General features: G+C 44.8%; 1 protein-coding gene across 7 annotated transcripts in view; it reads left to right on the top strand.

The window, feature by feature from the left end:
* Positions 1–22153, top strand: part of Foxp1 (forkhead box P1) — a 395763-nt gene that overhangs the window by 283740 nt on the left and 89870 nt on the right. For 5 of the 7 annotated variants that reach the window (XM_037204352.1, XM_037204349.1, XM_028872718.2 and 2 more), the window contains 2 exons: positions 19400–19537; positions 20554–20643. In XM_037204352.1, the coding sequence (XP_037060247.1) occupies positions 19400–19537; positions 20554–20643 (228 nt within the window). The remainder of the gene's footprint in view (positions 1–19399; positions 19538–20553; positions 20644–22153) is intronic. The other 2 variants (XM_037204353.1, XM_037204351.1) reach the window with 1 other exon arrangement.

Below are 22153 nucleotides of genomic sequence, written 5' to 3'. Positions count from 1 at the left end.
TCCTCATGAAGAATGGAATGCCATTTGGAATAATACAAAGACTACATAATCAGCCTGCAGGCAGGACTACATACTTTCTCTCTCTGTGTGTTTCCTCCAGAGCTCTTTGACTCAAAAGGGACCTGGTATCTCAGTGACAGTTGTCTCCAAAATTTCCTCTGCAGTCCAGCCTTAGGTGAGGCTTCGAGCCTGTCAGTCCCAACATCTTCCTGATGCATGAAGTTGTCCTTTCACCTATTTCCAGTCTGACGCAGAAGCAAATGAATGGCTTGGGAGGGAGGAAATTCAGAAACAATTTTGGTGGGAGGAGACTTCAGGCAATTGACACAGACCAACCAAGGTGGTTAAGGAAGTGAGGGGGGAAGTTGTAAGCCTAAAGATCACAACTGTGTTTGGAAATTAGGGCATCTCGGGTCTGCAGCTGAGACCTCGTCTATTCACAGTCAGCCGTGCCATAAAGCCTGTGTGTGACTGTGACTTACTCCATGCCGCACGACTGCTGCTAATTCGTGAGGTCCCTCCCTTGTGCCCTCTCCCCTCTCACCCCTGCATCTTCTCTTGCTGTGTTGTGTTTGTTTCTGTGACCAGGTCTTGTTACTTACCCAGGCTTGCCTCAGAGGCATGCTCCTCTTGCCTCTGCCTCCCTCTTCATGGGATTGCAGCTGTGTACTGTCACACCCAGATAATAGGGTTTATTTTCCAGATTAGGATCCCAGTCCAGGCCGTGGGAGGTTTCCCAGACAAGTGTATTTGTGGTTCTTTCTCTCTTCCTTACTGGTGACTTGATAGTGATTCCCAAATGCTAAAACTCACGCTACGTTTTGCTGTTGTAGTTTGTTTTGTTTTGAGACAGGCGCCATACTGCCTAGGCTAGCTTTAAATTCACTATGTGTTAGCGGGTGGCCATGAACTGTTCACTTTCTATTCCAGTGCTAGGATTATAGGTATGCACCATAACATCTACCATCCCTTTCTTTAATGTGGGGTGTGTGTGTGTGTGTGTGTGTGTGTGTGTGTGTGTGTTCTTATTATATGTATGTGTGCCATATAGGTACCTGGTACCTAAGAAAGCCAGAACAGCATGTCAGATCCCCTGGAGCTGGAGTCACACATGATTGTGAGCAGTCTCATGGGTACTGGGAACCAAACCCCGGTCCTCTGCTATAGCAGGAAATACTCTTAACCACTGAGCCATCTCTCCACACTTCTTTCTATCCTTAAACTGTCTTCTGGTTGTTTTACATAGGACTATCACTATAAACAGATAATACCTACAGATTAAGATCACTTAGGCCATCTTCCATCCATCCATCTGTTTGTCTGGAGGACATATGTAGGCCCTAAGAATGGATATGATTTACCACAGCTACAGTATGCATTCATGACCATGTCGGGAATAAGATCCAGACCACCTGAGGCCACCTTGGATTAGAACAGCTCTGCCCGCCTCTTTCTGTGCCTGTTGGATGTGCCCCAGCACTTGGAACTGTGTGGAAACGAATGAGCCTTCAAAAACTGACTTGGGGAGTCCAAGGTTGTCTATAAGGATGTACCCCTTAGATTCCCTTCTCATGTTTCTGTTCCTGCAGGCATCCTCTTTCTCCAGCCTCTGCTTTCTTCCCCTACTCCAGGAGTAGGCCTCCTAACCTTTCTCTCTAAAAGTAGATACACTCTTGCACTTTGCTATGGCTACTCTTAGAGGTAGAGGGTTAAGTCTCTCTCTCTCTCTCTCTCTCTCTCTCTCTCTCTCTCTCTCTCTCTCTCTCTCTCTCTGTGTGTGTGTGTGTGTGTGATCGCTGACTATTAAGGAAAGAAAAGTGAGCTGTCTAGAGCTTCTGGGCTACAAAAAATGTTTTCCATGTAGTGGTTTCTTTGCCACACTGTGTGGAAGGCAATTATCTTTAGAGGGGATTCCGCAGCCCTGTGTGGGCTTCCCTGGTGTAAGATTTATTGTCCGCTGGATTGGGTGTTCTTTATAAGAGCATTTACTCGGCATCTAAAGCACTGTCAGGAGTGTGACTTCCTGAATGCTTTTGAGGTTGCAACTGCTAAGCTTCATTTTCCCATCCTGAGATATATTTTTGAAATGCTATGCAGGGATTTGTGCAAGCCTCCTGCTTCCCATTGACACTGACAGGGGATGCACTGTTAAACCCCTGCATGCCACTGCGGAAATCTACCCCCTGAAAGCCAGAGCCCTCCAGCAGCCTTGAGGCCGGCCTGCAAGCGCTGGGTAGCTGGTTGGGACCTGGAGTGCAGCAGCCCTTTCTTTAGGGGACACCTCTCTCGCTAGTGATGATTCAAAAGTTAAACTGTTTTTTCACGTACAGGACAGGCACAAGAGAGCCCTCCTCCTTTTATGGATCTTCTGAATGCCAGAAGAAAACTTGAACTTGACTCAGCTAAATATACTAAATCATGAAACCTTAGGGACTATTGAAACGGGAACAGTGGCCCATTACTGCTAAGAAGGTGTTTTATTGAAAATGCGCTGACATATTCTCCCGGGAGAGTGTGCAAGAGAAGGCAGGATGCCCAGCAGCCATGCAGGTTGCTCTCCTAGGCAAGCTAAACTGTAGAGTTTGCACCGCCGAGTCGTTAACCCTGAGCCAGCTGGCGGTAGAATAGCCGAATGGTGGTTTGGCCATTAAACGTACCACAGTTTGCTGTTGGTGCCCCTGCCCATCCCCCCCCCACCCCCCGCCCCCTCTGTTTTGCCTCAACCTCTTCTGTGTGCCTTTCAGTTAATAGATCCTTACACGTCTTCTCTCTGTCTGGCTTTTAAAAGTTGTCTTCCAAAGAAGTTGAGATCGATGAAATTTTTTAATCCTGGCAGCCTTACCAGCAGAGGGCAGGCGTAAAGAAGGTTTTGACACGAGGGTGTGTCAACCCGGGGTCAGAGGAGGGTGGCGTGGTATAGGAGGAGGATCTGTGAGCTTTGTTCCCAGGGCAAGATGGGACATGCTCCCCTGTCTCTTCGCCTGCCTGTGGCACACTCACACCACGGACCACCTGAAAAGCTGACTCCACTAAAGGTGGTCAGTGGCTCCATCTGATACCACCGAGTTTCTACATAATTAAATATTAAAAAAAAAATTAAAAGGAATCCCCCCCCCCAACCATCCTTTCATTCCTCTTCAGTGCCCTCTTCCTGTTAAGCTTCCTGCCCAGGGTTAACGTGTGGGTGAGCCATAGGTGCTGTCACTCTTGGGAGGGGACATGAAGAATGTCACTTGGGGGTGGTCCTGACTCCCCCCACCCCCACCCCATGCCTGAAGGATAAAGCCCATGTGGGAATTCTCTCCTGCCCTAAAACATGCCCGATTTTGAGAATTTTACACACATCCATGTAATCTGTTGTAACCCGTAGCAGAAGCAGCCCACTAATAAATTTCACATCATGTTAAAGCAAGGGATTATAGTTTTATCATAAACAAGAGAGGGTAATTTATTAGTCAGTTAGATGCAGCGTCCAGACAGGTCGTTGCTGTTTCTCTTTTCTATGGATGATTTTGTTTACTTTGATGTTCGGGAACGTCTTCACATTTATCATGAAGGAGTTTCTTTCTTTCTTTCTTTTTTTAAGACAGGGTCTCAGTGAAGAATTTTTAAACATTTTCTTTTGTAAATGATTTCCATAGCTCATGTACCCATCATAATGTTGACAAGTGTACATATATAAATTACCCAGTGATGCTGACATTGTACAATGTTGCATTTGGTGAAGATGTGAGTGGCAATTTGGAGACTGTCATAAAGAGAAACTTAAACTCCTGAGCAGCAGAGGCTTTTCCCTTGGCCAAACCAACAGGCGCAGATGAAAAACAACGTAATTAGTTTCATTGTCAGCGTAGACATAACAGCCACATAAACACTATCGATAGGCAGCTAGCTGCTCGAGCTCCCTGCAGATGGGTGATGTATTAATTTATAGTTTTAAGTAAAAGCACTGCTTAAATCAAGACAGAAACGGGGGTCCTTAGAGACAAATGCCCAAATCTCAGGAATGGGGCATGGCTGTTGCAATTTAGAAACTCTAATTGGCTGGTCCTGCTGGTGGTCTTTGGAGGACTGTGCAGGGAGTTCCTTGTGAAGAAGCAGGCCTCTCTGGCAGTCCGTCAACATGGTGCTGGGTGGAGAAGGACCTAATTTCTATCCCCTGGCCTCAGCAGAAGAATCACTTGATGGTTTTTTTTTTTTTTTTTTTTTTTTCCGTTTTAAATTCTGTCATTCTATTCTGGGTACTCTACTAAATTAATTGGGGGAGGAAAAGGGGGAGGGGGAGCAAGTGTTAATGCAAGCATCGTCTGGAAGAAGACCATGAACTTGCATTAGATTTTGGCCTCTCAGACACAGTTCATTTTCGGACCCATCACCGTGTCCTTTCTCTAGTTGTGTGCAAGCAGCTCTGGCCAAGCAGATGCTGAGAAGCACGTGGGCCAGAGCCCTGTGACCATATCCACCTCACTGCTGTGGCACCATCTATCAACATGCCCAATAATGTCGTGAGGGGATGTTCCTCCTGCAGACTCTGCCTTTAATACGTCTTGTCTCCCTTCCCAGCTCAGAACGGGCAGTAAAACCTTTCACTTCCCTCTGTGTTCAGGGCTGAGGCTCCGCAAAACCAGAGTAGCCGACTCAGGTCCCAGGTGTATTATTTGGTGGTTAGAGTTTGGTGTGGGATCATAGTAATCTGCCCTTAAGTGCACAGCCAGGGCACAATGGACTCATTTAGCAACTGACAGGTTTGTTAATGTGTGGTGTTTGAACAAGACTGTGTCTGTTGTGGGTGTTAGGATGTGGGCATCAAAAATATTTTTAAGTACAGTATTTATCGTTTCCTTCACTCTTCCTTAAACATGAGCCTCCCCCGCGCCTCCCCCGCCCCTCCCCCGGGTATCCTGTCTGTGGAACCACGCTCCCCTCCCCTGTGGTGATTACCCAGTGTCAGCTTTGCCTTATAGACTCATGGTTTGACTCATGGGGAAAGAAAACCACGCCCGCCTTTCTGGTTTTTTGTTTATTTGTTTTTGTTTTTCTGTTTGGGAACGAATTGTCATGGAGCCCAGGCTGGCCTGGAACTTGTTATGTAGTTGAGGATAACCATGAACTCTTGACTCCACCTCCCAAGTGCTGCTGGTATTAGAGACATGTTAACCACCAAGCCTGGCTCCCAGTTTGCATTACTGAAACTCAGTTTCTCCCTCTGAAAAATGGGATGGCAATTTCCATTCAGATTGCAGCTGTATCAGCTCCTGGGCTGAGTAAACCAAGCCAAAGCCCCCTTGATAACCTAATTGTTTTCCTTTCCTCTTTTTTTTTTCTTTTTTTCTTTGTCTTTTTCCCCTAGCTTTTCCCAAACAACCTTGTGTTGGAGGTGATGAAAAAATGGCAGAAATTATGACTTCTCTGTCACTGAGAGGTTTAATATTTGTATATTTTCCTCAAGGCATGGAGTGTAGCGACTCGCCCTGAATGCCAGAATCTCATGGCCAAAATCCTCACGAGGCCATCTAGGATTCCCAGAATTAGCCCAAATCTCCCAGGCTCCTACAAAGAAACACAACTTTCTCACTGGTGGAGCGACTCCTTACCCACAACTGGCCTCTGAGTCACTGTGCCCTCTGTTTGGAGAGGGTGGCCTGGGCTCCAGGTGGCCTCTGGGCTGGTGGCTAAGCCTTTTCCCTCTGTCTGCCCTCCTCCCCTCTCATTCAAGCCCTCAGCCCTTTACACACAGCTTCCCCAAGGGGCATTACCAGGCCTCTCTCTCGGTGTGCCCTCCTGCTCTGCACTCCCAGGGTGCTCCCAGCCAGCACCATGCAATTTAGCACTTGAGTTACCGCTGGCATTGCGTCACTCCTTAATTATTTTGTGTATGGCTGGCCTCCACAGCTGGGTCCTGAGCGTCGGGAATGTTGTTGTTTGCCTGTTTGTTTGTTGTTTGTTTTGGAGCTCCTGGCGACTATTAACCGATAAACACTGCATGGGGGTAGCCCTACTTGTCAAAGCATGCATGAGTTTTATGGGATAGCTCCTGCGGATCTCAGGCTGGAGGAAATATGTCGTTGATTTCCAGCTCACCCCAGCTTTGTTCACACTCGTTAACTCTCAAATTAATTTAATATTTCTTTAAAAAAAAATCACTGTGTGTTTCAAAATGGCTGTTTCTACTTTCTGCGGGGTGTTGGTTTGAGGAAAACTTCCTCTATTTTCATTTCCTACTTTGGGGCTCCTGCCTGCCCTTCTGGAAGAAGCACCCGGTTCTACTGATTGAGGGGTTAGGGTTTTCTGTCAGAGTCAAGGCCCTTCTCCCACCTCCACCCCCCATCCCCAAAGCCACCCTGGTTCTTTATTGAATATTCATGAAAGGGTTGGGTGACATTTTTGTGACCTGGGGAAAAAAACCAAAGACCATTAATAAATTTGTTATCTGACACAAAACACTTCAATGTAGAAAGTGGTGTACGCTACACTCATTTAACACCTGAAGAGATGTGGGAGGTGTTGGGGGGGTCTTGCATTTTCCAGCCAGATTCCTGGGGAGGGGGAATGTCTATCCCTTGCTGACCTCACTCAAGTCCAAGTGTTTTCTTGCTTAGAAATATTGTCAGTGTGCTTTCTGCTTGGTAGCAACCTGCATTTAATACACCTCAAGCTGAAAAGTACTTTCAAGTGAAAGTCCTGGAATTGACTGGGTGATACTGTGTTACTTAAAAAAAAAAAAAAGTTCGTATTGAAGAGAAGTGGGTAATCATTGATCTCACTACTCTGTTTCCTTGTTATTTTAAAGGCAATAATAATAAAAAAAAATGTTTTGGTTGGTTTTGTTGTTGGTCGTTGTTTTGGTCTTTTGAAATACTACACAAACCAGAAAGTTCTTCTCTAAGTTTGGAAATGGTAAAATTGAGAGGTGATTTCTGAAGCTGCTGATACCTAGGCTAACCTGCCTGCCACTTAAATCCTGGCACTTGAGCCAACAAAGTTTAGCATTATTGGTGACTTGAAAAGAAAAGCAAAAAGCAGCTCTGCTCTCTGCTCTCCGCATCTAAGCAGTGAGTGTTTCTAACCGGGGTCATCTCAAAGTGCCTCTTGAGAGGCGCTTTTGTTGTGGCTGATGTTGCATAAATAAGAAAGGAATTTCAAGAATTATTTCTTAGCAAACGTGTGGCAGCTGTCGTCTAGAGGGGAAGTAGCGACGAGGCACGTTGGGTTGCGGATTATTTGGAGCCCCATGTGGGGTTCTTTCACTGCGTGCACAGGCACACTTTGTGAGGCGGCCTCTGGATCGGCAAGGGTGGCGGGCAGACTCCGGCTGGGCCCCACCACCGACGTGAAGCGAAAGTTCTCCACCGAGCCGGGTTTTCGAGGAAAGGCGCAGCCTGGCGCCCCGCAACCCTGCCCTTGGGCCGCTTCGGTAGCTCGGAGCAGCTGGGGCTGTGGGCTTGCTTGGCGGGGGGCGCATGGGTGGCCCTCCTGCTCAGCGTCCCCAAAGGTTAGGACAACTCTTTGTCAGTTTCAAAGAGGGAAACAAGCCCTTTCCCCAAAGCTGGCTGGGCAGCGGGGCCCCGGGCGCAGAGAGAGAAGGGGGAGGTTGGGGGGGAGAGGAGATGCGCGCCCCGGCGCGGTGCCCGGCTCCGGCCCAGACGTCAGCCCGAGGGGGGTCACCGGGTTAACAGCAATTAAAGAGGAGTTGCTGGGGAGACAAAAGGCGGGCGGCGGGGCCGAGCGTCGGTTTCACCTGCCGCGCGCGGAGGGGGCCGGGGCGCGGGGCGCGGGCGGAGCCCATTGTGTGGGGCGCAGCGGCGGCGCGGGGTGTTTAGAGGCGGGTTGTGATTGGTGGAGCAAGGCGGGGCGGGTGGGCGCGGCGCGGCACGGCAGCCCGCGAGCCCGAGCGCCCCTTGCGCGTGCAGTCCGCCTGCACCGAGGCCGCCGGACCCAGCCCGGCCCCGCGCGGGCGCCCCGAGCCGGCTGCGCGCGCCTGGCGGCTACATGGAGAGTGTCAGGTTGGTCCCGGTCCTCCTCCGTCTTTGCCCGCTTCGTTTCCTCCTCCTTGTCCTCCTCCTCCTCCTCCTCTCCCCCAACCCACCTCATCATCCCGGGCTATGCGTTGCCAGCTTCCCCGGGTTCCGGGGGAGCTCGCCAGGGAAGGCAGGGGCGCCCCACAGCCTTCAACTTGACTCTCAGGCTCGGCAGCACCAGCCCTGGCGCTGTTGATCAACTTGGAGCGGAGTTGCGCCCTGGAAGTGGAGGCGGAGAGGAACAGGAGGGTGGGAAGCCAGGCCTGTGGGTCCTGGACACAGAGCTCCCTTGCTGTCTGTTACGCTCTCTTGTCTCTTTTTAAAAACTGTTCCTGGGTGAAGTGGAGTTGGGAGTTGGAAGAAGTCCTGCGTCTATTTCTCTCTTTCCCTCTGCCTCTTTCCCGGTGTTGGCGATTCATTTTCCGCTGGTGTGGCCTTCGCGAAGCCACTTTGGTAAAGCCCTTTTGGCTATCCCTCGGTGCCATCCCTCCACACCACTCGGGGGGCATCCATCTGGGATATGTGATTGATGTCACTCCCAGAGCGTGTGAAATAGAAAAACCTTTAGTCTCAGTGGAACCAGTGTGGCAGTTTCTTTTGCTTCTGGTAGTTTGTTTCTGTCTGTCCAGGCGTCTTTGCAGCTTAGCTGTTGATTTTCAAGGAGTTCGTACCCACAGTAAGGAGGGAGGGAAAGGAAGGAGAGATCCCAGCACGCAGGCAGGCAGGCAGGCAGGCTGTGCCCTGCACTCCGGCAGGTTGGAGATACGCATCCACTGTGACTTTACTTGGCCATGTTCATAAAGGAGTGAGCAAGGTTTGGGTTGGAAGGGCCCGAAGCTGAAGGCTTGTCATCATGAACTCCCATCTGAACTGGCCTTCAGTGTAGCTAACTCAACTATCCAAACTGCAAGGGAGTTTTTTTTTCCCCCCTCCCAAGAATGGTGATGTGAAGCCGAGGACCTTTAGGAAAAGGATGGTAGTTTCAGAGCACAGCACATGTAGCCTCTTCCTCCCCGGGGTTAACTCCTTCAAGGCCTTCCGGTTGCAACTAAAATGCCTGATAATTGTTATATGCTCGTCCACACAGACCAAACGTTCTAATCAAGCCCATTTAAAAATGCAAATCACCTCATTTCCATAGATTCCAACATTCTGAAAGTGACACATTTGGGGGAAAAATAAGGCTGATAACAGGAAATGTGAATCATACTATCAGTGACTAATCTGCCTAAGGGAAAAAAAAACTTACATGTATTTTATCATTAGGAAGTTAGGGTAAAAAGCCAATTTCATTTTTTATTTTCAGTTAAAGATTCAAGTGACTTCTTTATTTCTGAGGCAGCCCTTTTTGCTTTTATTTGTTTGTGAGCTATTTTCCATGAAGACATTTTACATATATATATATACAACTTATATATGTGCAGTTTACATATACATACATACATACATACATACATACATACATACATATATGCAGTTAAAGGAGGTGTATGTGATAAAGTGTTACAAACTCCTGTCAGTCTCAAAGAGACCTCGGACACAATCAGGTTAAGATTCTCTTTCAGGGTTTGGTGTGTTGCTGTAATTGCTGCTTAAAAAAAAATTGCAGGCTATCTTGGATATTTCAGATTCATCACTCAGTAAAGTAAATCAAGAGGAGCAATTTGGCAGAATTGGGGAGGGGAAGTCTCTATTTTATGTGGTTCTTGGTAGCTGCCTGACACATTTCAGTGAAAAGTGTGTAAAAATGAAACCAAAATACAGACTGCCTGCCCAGACACTGGCTGCCGGAGTCACTGGGATGTGGTAGAACTCTGTGGGCTGACACTTGATAATCAAAGTTGATTTATTGTTCATTAGTAATACATTAGCCCTTTGAGGCAAGACAGTTACTTGTGTCGTGGCCATCGGGAGGGAGACTGCAAGCACCTGTCACTTCAGAGGTGTGACATAGGCAACCAGATAGCAAAATGATGCAGATTAAAATGCATTTGACGAGGTAAATATCACTCAGACACATTTTTTCCCCTTCAAGACAAATTAACACCGATGACTTCTAGTGTAGAAGAAATAAAAATGTATCAAAGACACTTGTTTTCCAACCCTGAGGGCTGCACAGAATGCTAGGAGTGGACTTTATATTTGCCAGTGTGTCTAAAGAGCTAGCTACCTTTCCTCCCAGATCCGCAGCGTGTCTAACAGAAAGTTGGCTGTGTAAAGAGAGGAGAAACACGGCCTTTCAGTGATTTAATCCAAGTGATTGAAAGAAGGTAGGCTTTTGTGTTGTGTTTTTTAATAAACATATTTCATCAGATGAAACTTTTGAGTTTGGGCTGCTTATATGAAAATTGATGACATCATAGCTAAGCTATGATAATGTCGGATAATAATGTCAACTGCATTTTCTGCAGCGTGTCTCACTCTCGGGTTTTTTTTTTTCTCTTTTTTCCCCTTCCCTCCCTGGAAAGGAATGATCTCATGGCAAACAATAGAAAACAACCTAAGTGTCAAAAGAAAATAAAATTAGTGAACTTTTGTCTGCAGCCATAGAAACGTGGATTAACTCATATTTTTTTTCAGGGATGGAATGGCAACATTGTGCATGAAGCTATATGGAGTATTGTCTTCTCTGAATTTTCATTTGACAGGGATTTTAGAGGCTGTGATCTTAATTAAATCTCCACCAGCTAGAGCAGTGCATCTAAAGGCATGCAGTGTTGCGTAACCTTGCTCAGTTGGTAAACTGTAAATCATCAGAAAGCTTATGATAGGAGTGGTTGATTTGAAAAAAAAATTTTTTTTTTTTGTTTGCAGTTAAATGTACCTTGAAAACAAACCCTCTCCATCGCAGCCTGGGGTTTACACATTGTCAGGAGCTGTCACTGGAAAGATAAACTCCTTTATGACACTGACCAGTTCTGCAACTTTTCAGCCAGCCTCCACACAATGGCAAGAGACAGGGAAATTAAAATCTAGATGAATTAAAAGCAATCAAAGTCCAGCTCTGTCGTGGCTAACGTGGCAGGAGGTGGTGTTTGAATTACTGTGTTTCTGTGACGATCAGGAGAGAATGTGGTGGCCAGATTCTCAGCTCATACTAAAATTTGAGTACAGTTTGTATTGGCAAAAAGGAAGCTTGGAGAAATTCATTTTATTATGTGGTTTCGTTGTGGACGAGCATCACTAAGGGGAACCTTAGAAGGACGCTCTGAGTAACTGGGGAAACAGTGATCGGTGACGAGCCCCTTGAGGTAGTTCCCTGTGATTTACAGTCAAGGGAAAACCGTAGCAACAGTTGACCAGAAAAGGTTAGAGTGACTAAAGGCATATATTGTGTCTCTCTGTGTGTCGCATGTTAAGCTCTGCAGTCAGTAACAAGGAGTTACAGTCCTCAAATCGCCTTGTTAACTGTCTTGGTCTTTATAATTTCTAGTGCTTGCAAATACTGGCTTATTTACCTTTATTGTCTTTAAAACAGATGTTTTTAACTGCTGTATCTTTTTGTTTCAATATATGCCTTGATATAAACTGCCTATATATACAAATCATTCTGCATGTGTCATTGTCCTAAGATTTTTGTAGAAGGCTTGCACTTGCGTTGCTGCTGAGATATCCAGCTGTACCTCTAGGTTAGATTTGGGGCAATAAGTCTAACTCAGTGCTTATCTGTAATGTTATACTTGAGGAAAGTCTTGACCCTGTAAGCTAAAACTGTTGTTTGGTGCAAGTTTTTGGGGGGTGGGGTGGGGAGCATGGTATTCCTTGAAAACTGTTTGAGTCATTTCAGAGTGCCTGCCTTGTCCATTCAGTTCCCCCCAACTCCCTTGGATTTAACACAGAAAACTCAGGTCCTCCATTGCTAAACATCTGTCTGTACATTGTGGGGCCTTGAGTCACTGGGAAGGGCTAACCTGGACGTCTCCATTCAGATGATAGAAAGGGATATCCTTTTCTGAGTCCTTCCAACCTGGCAGTTGTTTGGGGAGGGAATTAATTTAGAGTGGAAAAAAAAATGCATCTCAAGGCTGTGCATTAGGCCTCGTGTTCACATCGGGTTAAAGCAACTAATCAATGAAAGTGCAGGCTAACTGTGCCGATGAGCTTCTTAGAATACCTCGGTATCATGTTTTAATTCTTAAGCTTTATCTTGCCCTTAAATCTGAAACATCATTGTTCAAATAACTGAGAACAAGGTAAATCAACAACATCAAAAAGGTCAGCTTCTGTGATTTCTCAAGGGCTTGTTATTTTGTACTTCCCTATTCTATTTGATGTCTTGACAAAACAAGATGACACAGGGGAGAATACATTAAAATTTGATTTTTTTTTCATCTAACCTGTTACAGTTGTGGCAGCTTAATTTCTTTTACTTTTTTTTTTTTTTTTTTTTTTTGTCGTCCCCGAAGCTAGCTTTTTGTTCAGTTGCTCTTAATTGTCACATCACTTCATGAGGCGGGTCTTTACGGGTTCCTCATTTGCCTTGATTTTACCAGGCACCTTTTAAAAACATATTTTGACCATTCACATGTAGGACGCCTTCGGTTGGGTTCTTACCTTTATTAGAGATAAATCAATGAATGGAGAAATTGTTAAAGAAGCAACTGATGGTTTTTCTCATTAGAATCTCATTTGTACCCCTTGGCTTAACTGTGATGTATCAGGTGAACGTGTTGGAGTTACGTGTGAGCAATTGCATAAGTAATTATGGAAAAGGTAACAGGAAAATGGTAGTGCTTTGGTAAATTCATATTCAACTTTGGAGTAATCTCATTTGGGGCCTACCTATATATTTAAATTCACTTATAGTGCCCCTCCTAATAATTATGGGGGACATATTTGTATTTGTTTATTCTCTCTGATATTTCCTGGGCTAGTTACCTTGAAGTAAGGAGCATTATCAACTTAATTCTTAGTTTTGAAAAATATATATATATATTTTAGGGGGAAGGTAAACGTTTAATTTTCCCCCCTGTGTCATAGTAACCCTTGATCTAAAACTATCTACAAATTTTTCTTGCTTGCTTAATGGTGCATGCTTCTCCACAGGATTGATGCAGTTGCTAGTTCTGCCATTGTTTGTAATAATGTTTCAGTTTAAGAGAGCTTACTTAGCCAGAGTGTCTTCCTTTTAAAAGTTAAAGATCTGTGGGTCAGATATTTTCTAAGAAACTTTCTGGACTAGTCATCCCTATCTCCTGTTCTCAGTGCTTAAATATGATTTTTGTTGTTTTGGTTAATATGAAATGTCGGCATATTTTGAGTAAAAAAAAAAAAAAAATCTCACACTAAAGAGCTTTCCAGCCTGCCTACAGGAAAATGGCATTGAGGAAGAAAAGAGAAGCCATTTTTCTCAATTTAAATAATAGCAATAATAATAATAAATAGTAATAATAGTAGTAGTGGTGGTGGTGGTTCAGAGGTTGACAAGATCAGTTCCTAGCAAGCGCTTATTTTCATGTACAGCTCCCATTGTTTCCTGTATTTAACAATTGCTAATGGGAGAAGCAATTTAATTTGTGTAAACTTTACATTTTTATGCAAATGAAGCTGATATTTATTAGAACTAAAACAATTAGGCTGGCACTTAGAGGCGTAACCTTGCTTGCCTGGAAAATGGTAGAGGATCACAGGGCAGCCTCCACTCCCTGTGCCCTAGACAAACAGGAGTTTTACCATTTGTTTTTAATGTAAAGACAAAAAGAACTCAGTTCTGCAGGAGATGGCTTCTTGGGGTTGGTAACCTGAAATAACTCCTGACTGGCAGGCAAGTATTGGCCTTAACAATTCTTTGTGAAAGGAAGATAGCCTCTCTTTGATAGAATGTAATAAACAAAATGATAAAAAATGAAATGCTAATTGCATTTTAAAGAGGCCTCTTTTTTTTTTGCTAAAATTTTAATAGGTGGTTGTATTGTTGCTGAGAGAACAGTTATGCTGATGAGTGACTACTTAGATGATTTTGCATTAATATAATAACCATTACCTGCTTTAATGCTTTGTACAGTATTGTAGCAAAAGAACTAAATCTAAAGGAGTTATACAAAAAGCAGCATTCCACAATGAAAGAGAATTGTACTTTCCACATGAATACCATGTCTTTTTTTTTTAAGACAGAAATATTATGTCAGAAATACATTTTCCCCCATTTTGTGATACAGCTACCTTGCGTGGTACTTGATTTAAGTTTTGGGGTGTTTGCTTGTTTGTTTGTTTGTTTTTTAATTTTTTATCGACACAGAGACTAGGAGCCCCCTGCCTCTTTGTGTCTGCTGATCTGTCTGTTGTATCTGTTGGTTATTAATTATGAAAACTGGCCTATATTTTCCCAGGTGGTTGCTGGTACAAGTTAGCTTCCTTGTGATCCTAGAAAATTGGGCATAATGCCTTTTTCTTAAAATAGAGCCATTTTCTTTGTTTGCTTTTGTTTTGACATTCTAGAGCCTCCTAATTTAATTTGTTTTGCTCTCGTTCTGTGGCTGACTGGGTGACACGGCCTGCATGTACCAGTTACCTCCCAAACACCGCTGAAAGTGTGGAAGGGAAGTGAGTTTCTGGGGGCACACATGTGGCTCATGATCAGAGGTTGAAAAACAGTTTCCAAGTAATGCTTTGAAAATAATTTAATGGAGACACTATGATAGATAATTAATGAAATTGAAGTGGGATGTTGCGTTTTTTACCATCTCAGTTATACGGTTTGTATACATAGTAATTATGAGAGGATGTGACCGTCCAAAGTCTCTGTGTATTTGTGCTGGGCAGGGCTTACTTGTAGTTCCTTCAGTGTAAAGGGAAGGGAGAGAAAGAAATGATAACATGTTATTTTCAGTATTCATACAGTGTCATCTCGTCTCCCACCCAATTCCTTCAATTGTCTCCTAGATTCCAAGTATTGTTTCTATGAGTGGTGGTTGTTTTTTTTTTTTTATTTGTTTGTTTGCTTTTGAAATTTCAACATCCCTCTTCCCCATTGCCTACCTTCCCCCACTTCTGAAAGTAAGAGAAAGAAGAAAGCAGCCTGCATGCTTTGTTGAATAGTCTGCCAGGCTTCCAACAGTACAGAGTCCTCCTGGAGAAAAAGGAAACTGGGCCAGCAGTGCTTGGGCCTGACCAGCAGTTGCTGGTGCAGAAGATGCTCCCCTAGTTGCTGGTGTTAAGTAGCAGCAGGCCCATACTAGCCACATTCGGATGGCCGAGCACAGCTGTATCGCTGCCATTCAGGAGGGTTTGTGTGCACCTGGGACAGGCCACACCCCAGCTCTATCAGTCATCAGCATATCCTGCACTGTTTTCACTTTTTTTTTTTTTTTTTTTTGAAATTCCTGATATCCCCTGGAAGCTCAAATAAAGAGTGTCACAACTCTGTAGGTGCATCTGTGTGTTTCAGTTCAGTATTTTCAGGCTAGCACTCTTTAAATGTCTGCCAGAAGTTTTATTCGAATTTCTGATCCCTGAAGGCAGCTAGACAGAATCATTCTAGGTCTTCATAAATTGCCTCCTGTGATTCATTGTGAGCTCATACAGCCCCATGCAGCACACTCATTTCTGCACACTCATACGGTTAACATAGCTGTAGTACAGGGATAATTTTTCTCCTTGCCTGATATTTAAATCGTCTTCTGAGGGGGGGGAAAAAAATCAAGAATAAGCTTCAACTCCCAGATAAGGCTCAAGCCCTTGTAGCTACATGGAGCATCAGAAATGAATTTTTTTCTCCAGGAGGGTAAGGTGGTGGGTGTCAGGGTTGGGGGTGGTGGGGTGGACGACAAAGTTTAGTTTTTGTGGAATGCTTTCAATGAGAGCCCTATAAATATTAGACGGCTGTAGTTAAAAACTCACATGACTGTTTTAAATACTATTGATTTAAACCACTGGCTAGATTTTATGAATCAAAGTGTAATTTCTAAGCTTTGGCCATATTTCTCAATGCTAAACCACTCTCTCTCGTGTGCTTTAGCCGCTTTCCAGACATTCAACACAGGATTAAATGATAGCAGTTACAGTGATCAATAGGTGAGGGCTGCGACAATCACTCTTGCCGTTAATGACCTCAGTAGTAATGGGTAATAAAGTGTGGGCTGTAATAGCCCCTCGCTGGTACTGCATGCCCTTTGATTCCTAGTATTAGGAGGGACTAGCTACACGAGAAAGCTGGACACTGGGAATTAAGGGAGTGGATATATAGGCCATAATTCTTAACTGTTTAAAATCTTAAACTGTGCTCTGATTTTCTCCTGTCTTTTCTACCCCACTATGGTTTCTAGTCCATTCGAATGTCCACAGCCTCCTCTACTGATATGTTGGTGCAGAAACTTGAGGTGTGTGTAAGTGTGTATGGGGGGGGGTAGTAACCAAAATCTGTTTTACTGCATTTCTAAATGAAGCTCCCTGGGCCACGTTGGTGGCTGGGAGCTAACTGGTGTGAAACTGTGGTTTCAGATAGTAAAAGCAAAGTTCAAGCCATCAGGATATAATGGCCCACGTCTGATTACTCAGGGACCGCTCCACTAGTTGGGAGGGTTACTCAGGCTTCTTGCGCCTGTCCCTGGCTGGGCTGCGCCTGCTGCTTGAAGCGTTTTATTACTCATCAGACCCTCTATCAAAGTGTCCAAAGGGAACAAGCAGGGGAGAGTCAAGTTCATTCTACTGTTCTGCAGTTCGACTGCCAGCAATGAAGAAGTAGCTGTGGGAAAAGGAGCTGGAGACCATTGGCTCTCTGCAAAGATTTAAAAATTACCTGCACCTGCCAGTCTTTCCCTGGTCACCCTTTTTTATTGACAGTCAAGGGGCCATGCCATTTCTCTTTTTAAAAGACACATACTATTTTACCTGGTGTAAAAATAAAATGCTTTAAAAATACATGATTAAAAAAATCCAGTAAAATATATGCATTACCTACAATGATTTAAATCACCTTTATTAAAGTATAATGTATATACTGTAGAATATGCTCTTTATCTAGCTGGAAGAGATTTGACATTCATGAATCTGTGTGGCCCTTAGAGTGTTCCCATCAGCCCCCAAAATTTACCTGTGTCCCTTTCTAGCCCAGGGGCTCCAGACCACTTTTAAAAATGATGATGAGGGGATTGTTTCTGTACTGTTCCTCTGCCACTGTTCTCTCAGGTTCGTGTGCATCACCAGCTCTGGTTTTACACCACCCTGTTCCTGTCTGTTTTCCTGTCCATCGCCATTAGACATTTGGCTCACCAGTATTTGTGTTGTACGCCATCCAAGAAATGCAGAGGGAAAAAGAAACCTTAAACATGGCTTCTTTGTTTGCTCCAGTGAGCCTCCTGTATGGCCCTGCGACTCTCAAGGAACAGTAAACTTCTATTGTGATGTGTTGGCTTCAGGAACTCCAAGGATCGAGATTGGCACCCAGTGCATATTTAAAAATTCAGAAAGTTTCTTCTGGATGAAGACAAAGTCGACTAATTGGAATTAGTGCGTACATGGTTAGATGTTTTGATAATGTCTTCTTGGCGTTTGCCCTAGACTGTACGCAAGTTCAGTGTTCCAATCATTGGTGATATTTCATGCTGCGAATTATCTTTTTAAAAGGATAATTTATCCATTCATATACATCTGTCCCTTTTTGCATATAAAAATATTCAGACATGCCCATCTGTTTTAAATTACAGTGTAACTACATCTACACTTAAAAGACCACTGCAGTAGGAAGAATTCATGGATGACCTCCCCGAGTTGGGTTAATGAAATTTTTTTTGAGTGTTCTAGCTAGTGTTCTCTAAACACGTGAAACTTGCACGCGAACCTCCCCCAACTTCCCCCCAACACACACCATGCCACAACAGCAGTGGAGAGTGCTCACTGTATGTGAGTCTGACCTTCAGGAACCATTTTTAGTTCATCAAAATTAGTGATGCTGAGAAATCGGGACATCAGTGCATAATGAGTGTGAAATTAGGAATGAGAGCTGGCTATGCAAATGACAGGGCAAGCCATGTGAAAAAGTCAAGATAAACTGCATATTAAGACATTACGTTACATAAAATTAACACTCCGTCTCTCTTTTGCTTACTGTTCCCCCAGAAGATTTTTTTTTTTAATTCTTTTATCTTTTGATCAGCTATTGTCTGCAGGATTTTTTTTTTTTTAAAGTGGCATACAGGCAAAGTGCAAAACATGTTATTACCTTTTATTGTAATACATGAGGTGACAGTAGACCCTTTTTAACAAAGTATAGATCCTTTACAGCTTCTAGTGTCTTTATGGCACATTTGCTTAAAAAAAAAAAAAAAAAAAACCAAAAGAAAAGTAAGATGCTTAAATATTACTCTTAGGAGACATTTGGCTCTTGTCTTTTCTTTTATTGTTTTTTTTTTCTTATCTTTTTAGGGGGGTGATTTTTCATGAAGTAGTCTTCTTGGATTACGGGGACTGACAAAATGGTTCTCATGTCGTCTGAAAATTAAACACAAGTGCAGTGATTATTTTGAATAGCTAAATTACATTCTAGAAAGCTCGCAGAATCTGTAGCATTGTCATTAGGTATCCGCTTGAATACAATTTGTGTAACCTTGGCCAAGACAGCCTGTCATTTTAATGTCAGTGTTTTATCTGAACAAGACATCATCCTTTCAGATACAGTGCGCAGGTTCCTTGCAGAGATGCCCGTGCAGAAACGTGTTAACAGTTGCAAATACGAAATGCTATCAAGTTCATCACTGTAGCTGTTTGTCACTGAAATGTCATGGAAAGCGGCTTTTACCGGTATCACACGTAATATGAAAGAATTGAGACATCTGTGTGCTTGGTGAATAAGGAAGGGTAAAAAGCATCCTAGGAAGCGCCCACGTTTTAAGTTCAGAAGGTGTGTCCGCGATTCTTTCCTCGCCGCCCTTCAACCCAGGCCTTTACGCGTCCTTGATGATTCTGAAATTGTGAAAATCACTGTCCACACGGGAAGTGGGTCATACCAGTGGCGGGCTGCAGAGCTCTTGGTTCCTCCTTAATTTTTCTCCCTAAAACAAAACTGAAGTGCAGGTAAACTCACAGCTCGTTTTGACTAGAGATCTGTTGGGAATAAGGATGGATCCGCCCCTGATCCTGATAGCACTTGTTAAGGTGTGTGCTTCCTTCTCTGCCCATGAAGCCGTCCTGGCTGCAAGATTTTCTTTCCCATTTCTTGACTTGCCTGGCATCTGGGATGGCCTGAGTTTGGTACTGAGCAACAACATCACAATAAAATCGATAACGATAATGGCACCAGGGTTTGTATAGGATTTGTGGTCTTATCTCTTCACGATAAATACATGCTGCATGGAAGATGGGTCCGTTCTTGAAGTAGGCAGACCCTGGGAGGCTGAGGGTGTGTGATGTCCTGGCTTCCTACTTACCCTCCCTTCATGTTCTAGGTCCCCGTGTCAGTGGCTATGATGACGCCTCAGGTTATCACTCCCCAGCAAATGCAGCAGATCCTCCAGCAGCAAGTGCTGAGCCCCCAGCAGCTCCAGGTTCTTCTCCAGCAGCAGCAGGCCCTCATGCTTCAACAGGTAATTGTCCTCTTCCCGCCCAGCCTGCCCCCACAGCTCCGTGCACAGTACCCCTTGGTCCGCACAGCTGGACAACTGAAGAATTAATGTGGCTGGCAGGCTGAGTGGTGCAGAACTCCACCTGGTCCCCCAAGTGAGAAGAATGGCATCCCTCTGCCCCTGAAGGAGCAGAATGATGCCACAGGTCCAAGGCTTGGGTCTGGAGAGTGCACTGTGGACCAAGACTAGGGCTGTGACTGGACTTGGGAGGAAACGACCTTTCAGACTTAGGTGGCCTTACACTCTTTTAGTTAGTCAGCTGAGATGAATCAAAGCAACCCGAGGTGCCCATTGGAAACAAGTTTACATAGTCAGCTCCTGAAGTCCGCATTTGAACTCCAAGTCTTACCTTGAATTTTTTTTTTTCTTGGACCCCGTGAAGAAACATTTTGGAGTTCATTAATTTAAAGGCCCAGAGTTTACTTTTTCTACACAGACCGATGCTCTGATAAACTTGTGGCTCTCCTTGTGTCTTGGGGACATAAGACTCAGGGTTACAAGGCAACCTGAACCCAACAGATGAGGCTGGCTGCCACAGGGATAGAAGTCACTGGCATAGAATGGGGAGGACAGGCTCAAAGCAAGTTCCCAACATTGTTGAAACATCCAAGGGTGGGGCCCTCCTTGCCCCACCCCCACCCCCCATAATTTAGAAAGCCGGTACTAGAGACTGACCAGACGCTGCAAGGGCATCTTGGCTTTGTTGTGCCATCAAAGGTCATCCCTTGCCTTATTTTAATTAATTTGTGTAGAAAATGGTATGTTTTTCATCAGTTCATTTTTGAGATTACTCCTCAGACCTTAATGCCAAGAATAGTCAGTGTGCGTGGAATTTATTGTCAGGTTTCAAAGTAAAAGGTCAGGCCATTGCAGATAAAAGGATGCTATTTTTCAAATCACAGTTTGTGCATGGCGTGGAGAGGGACAGCGGGCCTCGGTCGTCTGCCACTTACCGTCCCCTCCTCTCTCTCTTGTAGCAGCAGCTTCAAGAATTTTATAAGAAACAACAAGAACAGTTGCAGCTTCAACTTCTCCAACAGCAACATGCTGGAAAACAGCCGAAAGAGGTACCGACGATGCGCATTTTACTTTCAAACCACAGGTCTCGGGGGCCTATCTAGTGGCTATTAAACTGTCATTCATCTTTTAAATGATTGCCCAACTCAGCTGACTCTATCAGGTCTCAGCTTTCAGAGCAAGAATTATTGTCCTGTTTGTGCTAAGATTTCTCGATTCCTTACTTTACCTCACCACCACAGTGTACCTCTGTGTGGTGACGGCATCATCAGCGGTATTCTGGGCTCCTTTGGCACCATGGAGGACCAGCACGCCATGCAGCCAGGATGGGGAATGGGGAGAGACAAAATTGAAAAGGACACACGCTTAGTTGTTTTTTTTTTTTTTCTCTCATCATTTAATCATTGGTTTGTTTGTTGGTTTGTGGAACTCAAATGTTTGGGCAGGTGGCAATGGCCTTTTTTCATTGGTGAGCTAACTTCTCGTGAGGTCAGGCAAGCACGCAAGGCATTTAGAACATGGTGGAGCGTCCCTGTCTTCATTTGACCCCTTGCATGGTGAGCATGCCCTAATTGCCTAATGCATGCCCTTGGTAGCATGGCTTAAAGTTAGGGGACTTGGTCTCAGGTCACCTGTACCTCACCAGGAAAGACAACAAACAGACCAACCAACACTGCACTGTAAACTTCTACGCCCCAGTTCTTCGTAGTGTCCATTATGTACTGCGTTTTGGCTGCACTGCCCAGGCAGGTGATAATCCGTGGAGATCCATACACCAGGAGACTTTGCCAGGGGTTCATCCCCACTTCGCCTTGGGTACGCCTCCATGAATTTGAGGTGCTGTCACTTTGGGGAGCTGCCTAGGTATTAGGACACCCAACCTTTCACTTTTCACCGTGGTCCCAAAGCTTTTCTGTCGGTGTCTCTCTCGTTTGCGACCACAAAATATATGACTCCGTGGACAGCATGCTACCCTCTTCCGGGGTTTCTCTGCCAGCTCTACCCAGTTAGCTACTTGGCCCTTGGGGAGGCAGTCTTGCCAGGTGACCGACTCCCCATCCCTGCCCCTCACAGGAGTATGGATGATCGTTTTTCCACATGGGAGTTTCCCAGACTTTCCTCCCCATGCCAGCTCCTCCCTTTACACAAATTGGGTACGCTTTCTGTGCTCTGCCAAGCTTCCCCACCCGGGAGTCCCTGTTTAGCAGGCTGCTTGTAAACCCCCCGCGGAGCAGGGGCAGTTTGGGGGTAAAGGGGAGGAGGCATATTAATGAAAACGCTGACGCAACCTTAAGGACAGTAGCTCGCTACCAGGCGCGGCTCTAATAAAAAAGGGAACAGATTAAAAAGTGTCTAAAATGTAAATCTAAAGGACTAACAGTAATTAAAATGGAAATGGCATGGGGAGGGAAGGCATGTAATTGTGAGATATCACCCTGCAGAAGGCTCTCAGCTTTGTTTTCCTGGCTGTTTTTCTAATTCAGCGGGGCTTACTCATCAGTGGCAGTTCAATGCGCCTTAATGACTCTGGGATTGCAGGCATCACTCTGGACAAAGAAA

Source organism: Peromyscus leucopus, chromosome 3 (assembly GCF_004664715.2).
Source record: "Peromyscus leucopus breed LL Stock chromosome 3, UCI_PerLeu_2.1, whole genome shotgun sequence".
In the NCBI taxonomy this organism is placed as follows: Eukaryota; Metazoa; Chordata; class Mammalia; order Rodentia; family Cricetidae; genus Peromyscus; species Peromyscus leucopus.
Note: the sequence above shows the minus strand (reverse complement) of the source record. Positions and strands in the feature narration are given on the sequence as shown.